The sequence below is a fragment of the Scomber japonicus genome, chromosome 1 (assembly GCF_027409825.1).
Source record: "Scomber japonicus isolate fScoJap1 chromosome 1, fScoJap1.pri, whole genome shotgun sequence".
Taxonomy (NCBI): Eukaryota; Metazoa; Chordata; class Actinopteri; order Scombriformes; family Scombridae; genus Scomber; species Scomber japonicus.
Window position 1 is genome coordinate 31,772,573 of NC_070578.1, and position 15,977 is coordinate 31,788,549.

At 38.1% G+C, this 15,977-nt stretch overlaps 1 protein-coding gene across 1 annotated transcript in view; it reads left to right on the forward strand.

Annotated features, from left to right (window-relative positions):
• Positions 1 to 15,413, forward strand: part of tspan4a (tetraspanin 4a) — a 114,405-nt gene extending 98,992 nt beyond the window's left edge. The window contains exons 5-7 of the mRNA XM_053316815.1: positions 2,130 to 2,261; positions 12,162 to 12,245; positions 14,858 to 15,413. Coding sequence (XP_053172790.1) covers positions 2,130 to 2,261; positions 12,162 to 12,245; positions 14,858 to 14,926 — 285 coding nt within the window. The 3' untranslated portion in view covers positions 14,927 to 15,413. The remainder of the gene's footprint in view (positions 1 to 2,129; positions 2,262 to 12,161; positions 12,246 to 14,857) is intronic.
• Positions 15,414 to 15,977: the final 564 nt, after the last annotated feature.

The following is a 15,977-nucleotide window of genomic DNA, read 5'->3' on the forward strand; positions in this document are numbered from 1 at the left end:
ATGCCAATCTGTAGTTTCACTGTTTCAAGACTCCCCATCACCATCCTTTACTTTGATTTGACGCCCTCTCTGGTGACTTTAAATGCCTTTGAATGAATATAGGTTGAATTTGATCCAGAATACCCTCTATGTGCAAAAAAATGTATATCAGCTGCATAGATGTACAAATGTGCATATATTTATACATAAAAAGTATATCCTGAGCCACTTTAGAGAAAGGCATCAGATTTCAGGCGTGAAGAATATAATTTTTGCTCAAATTTGACCCAAACAGTATGTAACGGTTAAAAATAAAAAAGGTTGAGCAGTCAAATGTTGAAGAGCCATTTGATTTTACAGTTCACATTTTGTGTAAAAATGTGAATAAAAAGTTGAAATTCATTTTTGTAGTTAATGGAATCTAGACATTTACAAGCAGGCTGATAAAAAAAAAATTACTGACATTCTGATGAAAAAATACCTAAATTGTCTCTACCAACTGTAACAAACACTCAAAGCTTCCCTAGTTTTAAAAAAAATGCTCAGAGAGATTAATGCCAACATCATAGACTCTCTGAGGTAATCTTTGTTTCCAGCTCTCACTTTGATGTGCCTTCGTCTTTGTATTATTTATATTTTTATATAAAAAAATAAAAAAATTCCACTGCAAAGAAAACACAATGTGTGAATCAGAGATTTGGATTTAGGGGGTGCAGAGGACGGATCCTGCTGCTGGTGAATACCTTTGGGAGACATCAAATGATAGATAGGAGACTTCAGGCCTCTTTGGACCTTTTTCGCATCAGAGATCCAGTGTTATGGCTTGTAGTTTTGTTCCATTAGCAAATGTGCAGTACATGCTGAACGTCTGGCTCTTGTCTGTGTGTGTGTGTGTGTGTATGCGTGTGTGTGTGTGTGTGTGTGTGTGCATGCTTGTATCTAGTGTCTGGAAGGCATATTGCGTGAGTGTGTGTGTGCACGGTGGAAAGCATAAATGATGACAGCGAAATGTATTGATATGCACATAATATATGCAAATGTGTCTGTATGTGTGGGTGGTAATGTGCAGTTTTTTTTTCTGCATACAGGATGATAGCGTGAGGGGAATCTGCCTGAATGAGCTTCAGTTTGATAATTTATGTGTGTGAGCGTGAATGTGCACTTTTCTCCTTGTCAGATCAGTGCTGCTGTGTGTGTGTATGTATGGGGCTCCATAAAGTCTGCGCCTGGCTGAGATGTGACCATTAAAAGGCAGCTCTCATTCTGTCACTGTTCTACCGTTCTTCATACATGCTGAGTCACTGAATAGATAATAAAGCGGCTGTCCCTGGAGCAAAGTTCACCCTGGATATTATTAATGGCAGCTTAAGGAATAGTTGAGCATCTACATACATAAGGAGATGTAATAAAAACACACAGGATATGACTTGAACATCCACCTGACGCCAAATGCCGGTATAATAAATCTGTCAAGGGTGCATGTCGCACTGGCCGTTAACTTTCTGAGGTGATCACATTTGAATATCCCGACTTTACGTCCGCTTTAGTCTGTGCTTTGTTCTCGAACTTTCAAAATGAGCTTCAAATACTTTCTGGTAATTTAAATTCTGCTGTACTTGATGATAAATTGCCAACTTGATCCATTGTTTAGGGGGGTGAGCAAGTTTTAAATTAACACACAATCTCTGATTCTGTGCACGAAGTGGCGTGGGGAGAAGGCGGCATTACCTCTGTCTGGAATTAAAGTCCACTGAATGAACAAAACATCAGGGACACTTTATCTTTTCATGCAGTACACTGATGAATTGAACTGTGGTGTATGCCATGATCCTTTATCAAAAATCTATACCAATCACAGGGGGGAAGGTTTAGATAGAAAGAAGCAGGCGAGTTGGAAAATGATTTTAGGGCTGTGAAACAAATGAGATGTGGACTGTAAAAATAGGGCTGCAGCTCAATATCAGCAAGATGAAGTGTTTTTAACTATCATCACATATAAATTGCTTTGGCCAGTAAATCTTTTTTGGCAGGTAAATAATTTTCAGTTGGCCAGCAGCAGAGGATGTTTATTTGATATCATGCATCAGGATTTCAGTGTGATGATAATAAAAGCCCAGACTGTCTTGATTCATTGTCTGTCTCTGCTGCAGTTTCGCTGCTGTGGAGTTACCAACCACACAGACTGGTTTGAAGTTTACAATGCCACCCGTGTGCCGGACTCCTGCTGCCTGGAATACAGCGACAACTGCGGTCTGGACAACCCAGGAACATGGTGGACAGCGGTAAGCACTGTACTTCTCAACTTACTGTTTGTGTTGTTATTGTTACTCTTCTTCTTCATTTTTACACTATAGCATACTGAATTATAAACTTCACTAAATCCCTTTACCTGTACAATTATTTTAGCTTTGCAATCATAACTGTTAATTCATAATTAGCACCTAAAGAGTCTACAGGTTGGTGTAATTTTTCATTCCAAAACCACAAACATGTAAGCAAAAGTTTAAAGATTAAACCGTGTGTTTACCTGCTCTAAACTGTAAATGATACCATGTCCATCTAACTAGCTCATTGCATACTTTAGTATCCATGACTTAACATATCATTGAGGTAGCACTGACTTATATATTATTTTGTGTGGTAGCAGGTTATGTAAAAAAGGCTGTGGTGGATTTTAGCAGCTGTAGGTAGTTAAGCAGTTAGCTAACCGGTCCAATGGCTAATTATTCCAAAAGCTCAATATTTCGAAAAATGTCCTATTAGATGTCCCAATGGGCCTTGGGAGCAGTGGCCTTTAGTTTTTGAGATGACAGTCTGTTCATGCTGGTGCACAGGACAGTGGGAAGTTATCAGGGCAGCTGTCTGTGTGTGGAAGTTACAGCCAACTGTGTCCAGCAGCAGTTGAATGGTGGGGGAGAGTTGGCAAATTGGAGGACTGACTGTAGACTGTAGCCAATTCACAAAGAAAGTGTTATCTCATGGGACAGATACACTTCCATTTTATTAAATGTATCAATCCACACTGAGTCTGAGATCCACCACATTTATTTATTATTTACACTCTGAGTCTGTTTCTGTTTAGTTTAGTGAAGTGTAATTTGAGCAGGCAGCTGTTTGAATCACACAAATATCCGTCTGTATATGTTTTAAAATGATAAACTAGCTCAATTGATCAATAAATACAAACACTGTTGATTTCTTCCCGTGGAGTCGACATGCAAATTATTTCGGTTTAACAAATTTCTGCGGTTCCCCAAGAGCTGCTGCTGACAGACAGAGACCATGGATGTATTATAAAAGCTGGAAACAGTACCGCCACTAAGCAGTCTGTTTTTTTCCAGTGGCTGCTTGTTGTATTGCAGCAAAAAATCCCCATGCAGCCCAAAAAGCATTTCCCCCATAGGCCACCATCGTAAAAGAGATGTCTATAAAACTGTTGACAGGACACCACCAACTGCAAAAAAATATGACTATGTCTATTATAATTTTTTAATCCATGGAGGTTATTTATGTAAAACCTTCCTCGAGCTGAGAAATGCGATTAAAAAATATGTGACGTGATCACAATATAAAGTCTTTGGGTCGAGCATGAACTCGCAGGCAGGGCCAGCAGGAGAAACACTTCTGCACATATTCAATGGGCTGCATAATGCAGAATCAAACCTGGAGCTAGAAACTCTTTTTGGTGTATGCACCAGTCGAACAATTGTTATAGGATTGAATGGCTGACATTTTTTGGTCCGGTATCCAGCTCTTATTTTACATCCATGATAGAGAGGCTGAATGCAGTAAGTGAAATGTGTAGGGTGAGAAGCTGCTTCCCCACTTCTCCAGAATGACTGACTCTACCTTTAAGTCAGTTATCCTCACTGTTGAACAAAGGGACTGCCTGAGGTGTCAAGGAAAAGTACGTTCCAAAGTCATGCCAGGTACAGTTTCAAGCAAAGAAAAATGAAGAAGAGAAGATACCACTGGGTTGAGGGCATTACAGTGTCAGTCACATTTCATTTAAATGCAAATGTGTAATGTCAAAAGGCTTTACTTGAGGCCAAATCATTCTTGTGCCATAATCAATAATCACATATCTGCTATCCTTTAGATACCTAGAAGAAGAAGATTCAAGTAATCTTCCAATTCACTCAAAATCCTCACAGCCAAAAATATTGGGCTTCTTTTTTTTTAACTTACACTGTAACTGTTCAGCCCCAGATCCCAGCAGGCAAATAACAGGACAGGAGAGATTAATTTTCATAATTATACAATTAATCACTTCTGTCTAGAAGGGCTTTCCTACTAGCGCTAATGTTCCTCTGATGTATAATCACATCATCATATTTTTAAAGTTTTTGCAGCTATACAGTACTTAAAATTGATGTTTTCCTTTTGGATTGTGATCAAAGATTGTAGGAAGTTAATCATACAGCACAAAGACAGACAGGTCCAATGTTTTACAATATTTTACAAGTTGAAAAAACGAAACAGGTTTAGAGGTCTTAGATATGTGGTTTCTGCACATTTTTGAGACTATTTGTAGGTCCAGAACAGATTAAAACCAACAGCAGTTTTTGGGGTTGTCTTTGTTGGTTGTTTTTCCTTGAAGCCAAACCATCTACGAATAAAAAAAGTTGTCTTTTACAGGTTAAAATCATCAGTGTCATGTGTAAAACGTGTATAATCTGTTAAAAGGGGTTGGGTTTTATGACTGTGAGCATGACAGTTACTGCTGGTGAAGAGCCTGAACAGGATGTGCAGCAGATTGCATCAGTCAACAGAGAAAATAGAGGCTACATCATTTTTTGCAGGTTTGCCTCAATGAATATGTAATGCTGGGTGCTTCTAGAGATTACTAGAACAGTATGCAAATAGATTAATCTGCACATGCAACATGATTTCGCAAGACTGGAAGTAGTTACTGGAGAGGTAATTGAGTGTGTTGAGATAATATAGGGACAGCTGGTATTAATTACACAGTCATTCAGAGTTAAAATTACTCCACCTACTTGTGACCTGTTCATCACCCATGCAAACTCTGCTGCTCTAAATTATTTTACTATAATTTCTGGACTCTGAAGCAAATTGTTTCCCACATGAAAGCACCCATCTGCTCTCTCAACACACTCACTATAAACTTGTCATTAATACTGTTAGTCAAAGCATTCTCTCAGTCTTTAGCCAAAGCTGGAGCAAGACAACTGGTGACTGGCCTCTATCTTTCAATCACAGTACTCCACCCACTGCTTAAAAAAAGAGAGACATTTCACAGTCTCTCAGACACATCCTCAAAATTCCCTTTCTTCCCAAAGTCCTAGAAAAAGCAGAATTTCTTTTCTGAACCGCTGTCTTTCCTGCTTCAGATCAACATCTTTGAAAAAGTTCCAGTCTGGTTTGACAATCCTATACAGCTCCATCGGACAGAATAAGCCCTCCTGACTAATGATCTCCTCTCGACAGCTGACACATCAAATTGTGCCATCTTCTAGGTTAATATCGGCTTATATCAGTCTTACACACTGTAGACCACACTAATCTTATGCTGGACCACTGGGTAGGTGTCCCTGGACCAGTCTTTTACTAGATTGATCTAAAAGAACTCTCTCAGACTTCATTATCTACTGTGGGATCCCTGTAGGGTTGATTTTGGGTTTTCTCCACTGATGGTTCCAAATATGAATCAAATATTCAATAAACATTTTATTTTAGTATGAGTTATACACATAATAACAAGTTATACACATAATAACAATCAGTAATAAGTAATTTATATGTCATTAATTAATAATGAGCTAATTATAAACAAAACATGAATATACCTTTGTAAATTAATAATTGATGCAATGTTAACATATTGGAAATATGTTGTAAGTCATCTATAAATGATTAGTTAATTGTGAAAAATTAATGTGTAAATCATTAAGTGATGATTCATTCATGATTTGTTCATATATTATGAATCACTTTCTGGTGTTTCCAGTATTGACCAGGTGCTTCATGGATTACTAGTTACATTGTTTATAAGTCTGTGGGATACTATGAACTTATGAACGTTGTTACCTGCCCGTATACATCTAGCTCCTCCTGCAGATGAAGAGGCTGGGGACTCTATGTGTGTCAGCTCTATACTATCCCCAACTATTTTTAGCATCTTCATTAGTTATAAATGATGTGTATATGTATGACTGAATCATTTATGAGTCATTACAAATGTTTTTTGTGTCCCCTGAATCTAAAGTAAAAACAATTTATCATACGTAAATGTCTAACCTACCACTTTAACATGACTCTTACCTGTTACAAAGGCTTATGCATGTACGTGAGGCTTTTACAAACCTGTCTATCAAGTAAGCCGAGTAAAGCCTAAGTGAAAATGTGCGGAAAATGAGTTCACCCAACTTTTGAAAGTCAACTTGTGAATAATATCAGCTTAATAATACTGAGTAAAACTTTAAAAAAAATGAAATAAAAATTGAGTTGCATCAACTGTGATAGTCAATTTTAAACATTTTGACCAACTCAACAGTATTTTAAGTGTGATGTTAATTAGGTAGCATCATAAAAGCTAACAGTTAAACAAACATAATGTAAAAATTCAGTAGTTTGCTGTTTCAATTTGAACATTTTTAAAACTTTAACAGAACCAACAGACAATATAAATCAAAGCAGAGGTCAATGATTTCTCACAGAAAACTGCAAAAGATGATAATGGTGTGTATGAACGAGAAGAGCTCCAGAAATGGGGGACATCGTTTGGAGGTGTCAACATGATGAAGGACAAAAAAAAATAAGGTGTCACAACAGGATGTGAAGCCAGGAGTAACAAGATTAAAAATAAGCTTTGACGTTGACACATAGTCAGAATTAAGAAGTAGGAAATTTTAGGACCACTTAACACATGGGGTGTTGTCATGCAGCAGAGCCAAAGTCGTCATCACGCATCAAAATGAGTGAAGATGATGAACAATAATGACACTTTCAGTGCAGCATCAGATGTTGTGTCATTGCAATAAAATGGTAACTAGGGCTTTTCAAAAATCATACAAATGTGCTGCATGATGCCTGTAGAAACATTCGAGGTTTACAAAGTGTTTCATGAATCTTTTTCAATGAAATCTTATTGGATGATGTCAGTTTTCATTTTAAAACCAGATAGATTAACATATTAAACATCATACAATTTGAGGTTCAGAGTTTATTCTTGTACTTCAAAAAACAAAACAAACAGCAGTTCAGAAAATCATCTCATGAAGAGGTCCTATCAGTAGCTGTGATCAAAGCATATGATCTTCATCTGCAGATCAAGGTATTCAGGTGTCATGAAACTGTAGATGTACAAATTTTAGGATTCATTTTTGTGGAAAAATGCAGATCCAAATCAGCTGCCAAAACAACCTTATGGTTATGGTCATCATTAGAGCTGGAACAATTAGTCAATTAATTGATTAGCCGTTCAACAGAATTTGCTGGTTGCACCTTCTTACATGTAATTTAAGCTTTTCTTTGTCATACATAACACAGCTGATTGGACTAATTGAGATTTTGAAGAAGTCACCATGATCTTTAAGAAGTTATAGCATTTTATTGACAAATGTTAATCGATTAATCAACAAAATAATCGATATTTGTACCTACTCATCATATCATTTAACATAATTATGATAACATTCACAAAGACGTGGCTGTGTTTAGCTCAGTGGGTAGAGCACCCGCCCCATGTGTTGAGGCTACAGTCCTCACTGCAGGCGACCCCAGTTCGAATCCTGCACCAAGCAATCCTATCCTGTGTGTCATTGCCCCCCTCTCTGCCTCTCATTTCCTGTTTCTCTCTCTACTAACCTGTATAATAAAGGCAAAAAGCCCCAAAAATATACTTTAAAAAAAGAATTCACAAAGACAGTGGTGTGGTATAATGAGAGACCATGTTTTGCACATTTTGTTGTCTTGGTTGCTATTTGCCACCACATCTCCGTCTTTATTGTAGTTCATAGAGTGAATCCTAATTTTCCACTTGCAGAGGCCAGATCTTAAATATGATGCCATCATAGTCACAGGTGCAGCCTCAGGAACAAACAGTCTTTCATCTTTAAACACAAATCTCTTACTGCAGTTGTTGACAACTTAATTTAATTTGTTCATTCAGCAGTGGAAAGGCCAAGCTGTGGTCAAGCTGCAGCTGTTTTCCATATTAAAAATGAAAGACGTAACCTTTTAAAATGTCTTTCCATTATTTTCCCATAAAAACACGTTCTGCACAAACTGTTGAAAGATTTTTCAAAATGATGCATATTTACCCCTGTGTGACAGCTGGTTGGCCTTCACGTAGCCCTCTGAATCCCAATAGTTTGTTTTTTAGTTTGATTAATGTTTGCTATGCAGATCAAGGATTCAGTTACTCATTCATAATGAATTATGCATAAACAATCCTCTTTTTCAATAATACCTAGGTCCTTCTTTGTTTAAATATATATTGCATATTGCAGTTAAATTATATCTGAATTTCTACCCAGAATTTCATCCTAACTTCTCAGTGTGACATCAAATTGTGCTGCTGAGATTTTTCTATTGAGGACAAAAAAAGTCAATGACAGCACTCAAGGCCACCGACAGCTTCATGCCACTGAGGTGTCTCAAGGCAGATATATGAGAGTGTCTCTTGTTCCAGATGAAAATCTTATAAACATCACGTAAATGGTTTAGTAATGAATAGAGAAGGAATAAAGTCTGATCCCAGGTGCTAGCTTTACATTCTTGTGGTCCCTGTCATTGCCAGCTGAGTGTCCATGAACCCAAGAACCATGTAAAAGTCTTTTGTACAAACTAAAGAAATTCTCTTAACGCTGCCTTATTGACTGCAAACAGAGACAATACAAAAAGGACACACAAACAGGCTTCTTGACACACACACACACACACACACACACACACACACACACACACACAGTCACAATATGAAAGACTTCATAAATTTCAAGGACCATGTGTGCTTCTGTAAGTATGCAATTATCCGTTAAGTTATAATTAGAAATGATTTCATACTAAGGTGCAACAGCAAATAGTTTTTGAAGGAAGCATACCACTGCCAAACCAACATTTTCTGTCAACAAAAATGAGAAAATGCTGTTAATTAATACATCTTGCATGTTGCAAAAATATTGATACTGAACATTTCAGTACAATATTCACTAATGACATATTTAATTTGTTTTCATTGTTTAGCACTTAGTTAGGGAAGGATCGTGGTCTTCATTTAAAACACAAAAATCCCTCGGTGACGAAGAATGTGGCAGTCAATCATAGGCAGAGCAGAAAGCCTAATAAGTCATACTGAGCCTTGCAGCAGCTGGCTTAGAGCTACATACTCAACAACAACCAGCTAAAGTCTCCTTCTTAAGACAGACTTAACACGTCTTGTCCTGAATGTAGCCTGGTTGAACGAGCCACCTAACAAACATTTTCTAGGGAGAAGTGCACTGCTTACATCAGTTAGCAGGCTAGATAGCCAATTAGCTGCTAAAGTGCAGCAGATTAACCAGCATGTTAACATACAGTACCTGAAAATGTCAGTTCAGATCCATTAGTGACACGCTGTCAGCAGTTTGTTTACTGTGTCTTCGTACTATAAGGTGTAACACCGGCAGGCTGCCAGCTGCTGTCAATCAAACACTGACACCCACACACCCCTATAGCCAGCTGTGACAAAAAGGAGCATTCCTGGAATTTCTCTAAAGACCTTCTCTCTTCATTTAAAAAGGGATGTATCATGCATATTTCCAGGTCTATATTTATATTCTGGGGCTCTACTAGAATATCTTTGCATGATTTACAGTTCAAAAGACTTCTCATGTGTCTTATACCGGGTCTTTATTCAGTCCCTCAGTTCAGCCTTTGTCATGAACAGACTATTTAGCTCCTGTCTCTTTAAGGCTCCCTCAAAATGAACCTACTGTCATTGGCTGTCTGCCAGAAAGCTGCTCCTATGCTTCTACCCATGGATGTATTTTAAAGGCTGTTTACTGGACCCAAAATGGCACCTATTTAGTCCAATAACAGTTGCTCACCTGATGCATATGGAAAAAGATTTCTAGCTTTTGGGTTTTCTACCAGGTATAGAGCTCATTAAATATGCACAGTTTCTCCTGCTGGCCCTGCCCATGAGTTCCCACTCAGCCCAAAGACTTTTAAAATCTCTTTTCTAGGCTCGAGGAATGTTTTTATAAATATAAATCCCCCATGGATCGAAAATTCATAATAGAAAGTAATAAATGACCTTGTTTGCAGTTCAAGGTGTGCTGTCAACAGCTTTACAGATGTCTCTTTTGTAATGGTAGTCTATGCGGAAAATGCTTTTTGGGCCACAGAACAATATTTTGCTGTAATACTGCGAGTGGCTACTGGGCAAAATTGGAAGTGAGGCTGAGCAGCAGTGCTGCATTCAACTCGTATAATACATCCATGCCATTCAGGCTGCCCACTCCGGAGGCAATGTCAACAAACAACAGTAGTTAGATTTATCTTCTTTTTCTCATTTTTTATTCAAAATGGAAACTTCTTAAATACATCTATTCTGTACACATTCAAGCTTGAATCTGATCGTAAAAATGCAAGTGGACAATGTGAACAACCAACAACATGACTGTCCTGTCAGAACATCTAACCAGAGTTTTTTTAAGACCTCTGCTGGTACACTCTAAAGACAAGACTCCCCCTATGAAATCACATGTGACAGCTTTTGGGAAAACTACTGTGAACACTGAAAAAGAGACTGAATGAACAACAACAGTTATTTTAAAAGCTAAAAGATACAGTAAAAGCTACAAAGAGGATCTCTGAACTGAAGTTACACAGACTTATTTTGTTATTTAGGTTGAAGGACTTGTTGGCCATGTAACATTGTGACTGTATTATGTGTTCTGACTTAGCAGGTTCAGGTATACTTACCTGCTCTTTCCTGGTTTTATAGGAACCTGCAGTGGAAGCCAAACAATAAAAAATATGAATTTATATATTTTCAGCTGCAGCTCTGTGGTCCAACAGGATTACAGCTGGGCAGCAGTTTGATAAATAACACTAAAGCTATCGAAAATTTTGGCTTACTGCATCACTTTCCATATTGATCCAACCAAGAATTATTTCACCTTGTGCTTAGGAAAATATATTTTTTGGTTCCCCGACATTTCAGGCAGCAGTGAAATGTAGAGGAGATTGTATTTGGTTTCTCCGGCTCTGACTCAGCTTCTTGATGTAAGGAGCTTTAAAAAATAGCACAATCGGGAAGGCATGTCTGCAGAAATGAATAATTTAATTAGAACAGCGGTGGAGCCTGTTATGACAGCACCTTTCCTTTACTACAGTATGTCAGATGGTTTTTTTCTCCTATGTATCTAACATAATAATACACGCAGTTTTGCACAAACATCTTTAAAATGTCTAAAAGGTGAAATTCCCTTAGGCAGTGAACCATTTGCCACGAGGCCCTTATGACAAATGCCACTCCCATCACTTGTAATGTCTGCTTTCATCTATTCTTAGAAATACACTTTCATTGCTTTGAGGATTCTTCTCCTTTTCATGACTTGTTTACATTCCTGACCCAAGAGGATTTGGCCCCATTTTTCCTATTAATAATAATTATCTTTACTCTCTCTCTCTGCCTTTTGGGTACTACATGGCTCAGGGACATTTCAATGAGTTTCAAAAGGGATTTTGAAATGAACTCGAGTTGGAGTGGAGAGGGAGGGTTGAGATTGTTTTCATTATTTTTTTGTCGAGATGCCTTCAGAAGGCATTTTAAAAATGTCAGATATGAAGCATTCACCCAATTCTTATGTCTAAATGACACCTCCGGTTGTGTGTGCTGCTCGCCCATTCATATTACTCCCATTTGTACAGCTGAAGTGAGACAAGTACAGCAGGGAATTGTGTGAATTTTGAAAAGTTTTCCCAAGGAATGTTAGGTCAGAGGAGGGGACGGGAGATAAGGATGTTGCCACAGGGGATCGTTTAGCTAAAGAACATTTTCTGTCATTCTTTCTTAATACAAGAGAGAAGAAGACTCACTGTAAATGGCACTTTCTATTGCATATTTCATTGGACATGATCTATGCAGGCACAAATGAGGAGTTTACATTTGTCGGCCAGTGTTTGTTCATACTGTGTGTTTGTGCTTTTGTGTGTTTGTGTCTCCACAGCCGTGCTACGAGCGGGTGAAGGACTGGCTTAATGAGAACCTGGTGGCACTTTGGATCTTTGCTCTATGCACAGCACTTACTCAGGTAATTAGTGTACAGCTTTTAAGTTATGAGATTTTTTTATGTTTTTTGGCAGTCATTAACTCAGCCCTTGATATCTGCAGTGTCAGATCGGGGCTCTTACTTTGTGAAAAATAAACCTAATATTCCCAATGTCCTTTGCATTAAGCACCGAAGGCAGGATTTCTTAGGACAGCAGGAGCCCATGTAAGCCTCTTGTGTTTGTTACCACTAAAGATCACATAGGAGGGTTTGACTTTCCATAAAAAGTCTTTTATCTTCCTTCCAGCCATGTGGTACGTGACATGCCTCCCCAATCCAAGAAGAGAAATACACTGTTCTTGAAAGCACTGAACACACAAGGCTCCTGTGATGCTGCAGGCTGATTTTTAGTCACCCGTTAGTATATCAGTGCCCCGTTTAGAAAAATCCTACAAGCAGCAAAATGAAACCCAGACAGAAAATGTAATCACTACCAGACTTATCTCGAATATATAGTTCTCTGATGTTTGCCTGCTGAGTCAGTGTTATAAGATGCACAGAATTGAATTAAACAATTATGTTTTCAGGTAAGTGATTTACCTTTAACAGCTATTTGGTAAATGCTTGTTCTTGCCCAGGTTGCCATTAGCTTTCTTTTTCTCTCAGATCAAGTCTTCACTGAAGTTAAATAATTCATCTTGAAATGTAGACAGCAACTAAGAATTAAAGCGTGTTACATTTGAAATCACAAATTCTGCCTCTTACAAATAAAAAGCTAAGCTGAGATTTCGTTCCATGCACTCAGGGGTTTTGCTTTTAGGGATTTTACAGTAATCAGTCTGGTGTGACTAGAAGCTTACAATGTGTAATGTTAGCAAACTTTCAATAGATTGGTGTAGTTAGTTTTTTAACCTTTATTTAACCAGGGAAACCTAATTGAGATTAAAAAGACAATTCAAGATTCCTTAAAACAACTCAAGCAGTCTAGATAAAAAATGAATGAGACCAATCTGAAACAACGACTCGCTGAGACAAACACATTAGGTTCTAAAATATGCCAGAAAAAAATCGACTGCATATTGAGAAGACAGATTATGCAGCAGTGATTAAATCAAGTTGCAGAAGGTTACAGGCAGAAGGTGCAGCATTATTAATATTGAGAGTTGGAGGTCTGTAATGATTCTATTAAGGCAATGGCATAAGTTAATTCTCACACACGCACACACACACACACACACACACGCACACACACACACACACACACACACACACACACACACACACACCGTATGCACACACTCACTCAATGATCCAGGGAAGAGTATGTAGCTCCTGCAGCGCCATTTTCATTTTACTGTTGCTGTTTTATCAACTGAAGTGACGTTTGAGTTTTGAACCTTGGTGTGTTAGTTAGTTAGTTAGCTAGTTAGCTTGTTAGCTAGTTAGTTAATTAAAGGGTAGGTTGAGAAATGTTCAAGTCCGTTATGTTCCGTTACTATGTTCATAGTTACCTATAGTTACGTTTGAGGGACAGACACCATCTAGCAACTGCAGCAATTATGACCATGAGAAGTGACACAGTTCAAATTACGTCAATATACAGTATGGTAACAAATTTACATATTCTGGTTGGGTGGATGATGAGACAGGTTGATGATAGAAAGTGGATGTTGCTGCAGGAGACTGCTGTTCGCTTCCCATTTTCCAACCACAACTTTTTTTTAAATCCTCACAATTATTGCGGTGTTTACTGTTGCCATGGCGACAAAAGTTGCCTAACTTTAAGTACCAACTTCAACTCAAGTGATCATTTTAACCCAAACCATGATCTTTTCCTAACAAGTTATTTTTGTGCCTAAACCTAACCCGACCTTAACCACAGTTATCATACCATAAACATCTTTTCTTTTTCTTTTTTTAACAGCAATGAATAACGCTTTTGGAAAGCACAACACTAATTATGTTGTCCTTCTGATTACTGTCAATAGAGGCAGTAGAAAACGCTCCTATGGGTCATTCTGGAGTGAATGGTACAAATGAATGTGGTCGTTTACCTTGAAGGGCTTGTGGATATGAACACTGAAACAGGCTTAACGTGATGTAATAATTCCTCCTGTTCATACCGGCCATTAAAAGATCCCTTCAATTGTCCTCAGCTAGATATTAAAAAGCATCTTAAAAAATAAAATAAATGAAGAGAAATCTATGGCTCTTTACTCAAGTGCTGAATAACAATAATAATAATAATGATGATACATGAGAAAGTGGCATTTTTGTGTAGCAGAAACCAAATGTAGAAAGTTACTATTGAAAAGCTTTTTAACAAAAAAGAGACACAATGTGAAATAAAATGAAGGGTGTCCATGCAATCCAATCTGTGTGATACTTCATAAATCAGCAATGCACAGATTGGAGTGGGCAAATGTGGATGATCTTCCTATTGTTATCTGAGAAATAAACATAATGAGATTTGGATATAACAGTGTGAGGAAAATAAATGAAAAAGTCTTTTCAGCGTTTATCCTCAAACAGCTGTACATTATGATAGAAAGAGTGAGTCGAGCAGAAAGAAAGGCTCCTTATTGTTCCACTGTGACTTCACACATGAACATTAAAAGACATTAACAGCTGATTTGTTTCTTGTGTTGGTGCAGATCCTTGGCCTGGTCTTCTCCATGACGATGTTCTGTCAGGCAGTGAAAGTGGAAACCTTCTACGCCTAGCACTCGACCTCTCTGCCCTTCAGCACACTTGGATTGCTTCTCATCAGAGAGGAACAGATATTTACCCACCCTCCCTCCTCCTCCTCCTCTTCCTCCTCCACCTTCTCCTCCTCGTCCTTGTCCTCCTCTTCCTCCTCCCACGACAGACTCTTCTTTCCAACACACTTGTCCTCTGTGACATTCCTTATTGGATGTCAACAAGCTCACAGTTTTTTCCGCTAACTATCAACAAGCACAGTGTCAGTGTAATATCTGAGTTGTTTCCTATGGTTTGCTCTGTGTCAAAAAGCTAATTTCTGTGATACATTTTATGAAGCAGTATTATGAACATGTATAAAAAGGTGTAACCCTCCCTCCCCCTTTTTTAATATGTGTTTGTTTTAAATTATTTTATGGTTTGTATGTGTTTTAAAAATGAGAGCTAAAAAATTGGGAAAGCGCAAGTGCATGTCTCCTGCGATGGTGTGTATTAAATGTTTTGGCTCGACTAAACACGACGTACATGTCATCGTGTCATTCCTCAACAGGAAACGCTGAAAGGGTTTAAATATGTAATCCTGCTGTGTTTATGCCTGAGACTCTGGATACTCAGATGACAAACAAGCGCGACGGCGAAAATTTATTGGCAACCAAAATGTAAAAATATGAATATAGTCCACCAGAATGCCAGCTGAGACTGACATTATGGAGTCATTAAAATATTTCATAGCACATGACAAATCAGACATTAATTAGATATATTGACTTCATGCACTTTGGAACGTGTTGTTTTTTTATATATATTTCTACCAGATGGATTTACGTGGGACGTGAGAATTGCAGCAACTGCAATAGAAAAGATTCTGTCATAAGAATTTAAATGAACAAGTAGCAGGATCCTCCAGACAGGCCTGGGGCGATTTCCCTCCCAGCACCAATCAGAGCTTCAATGACAAAGATTCATCTGCAGTCTTTGAAGACGCCTCTGCCCCTTTTGTGACTTCTTAAGTTCCTTTTTTTCCCCCCCATCCTACCTTGGGCCTTCAAGGGTAATCCAGGCTATAAGTACGCC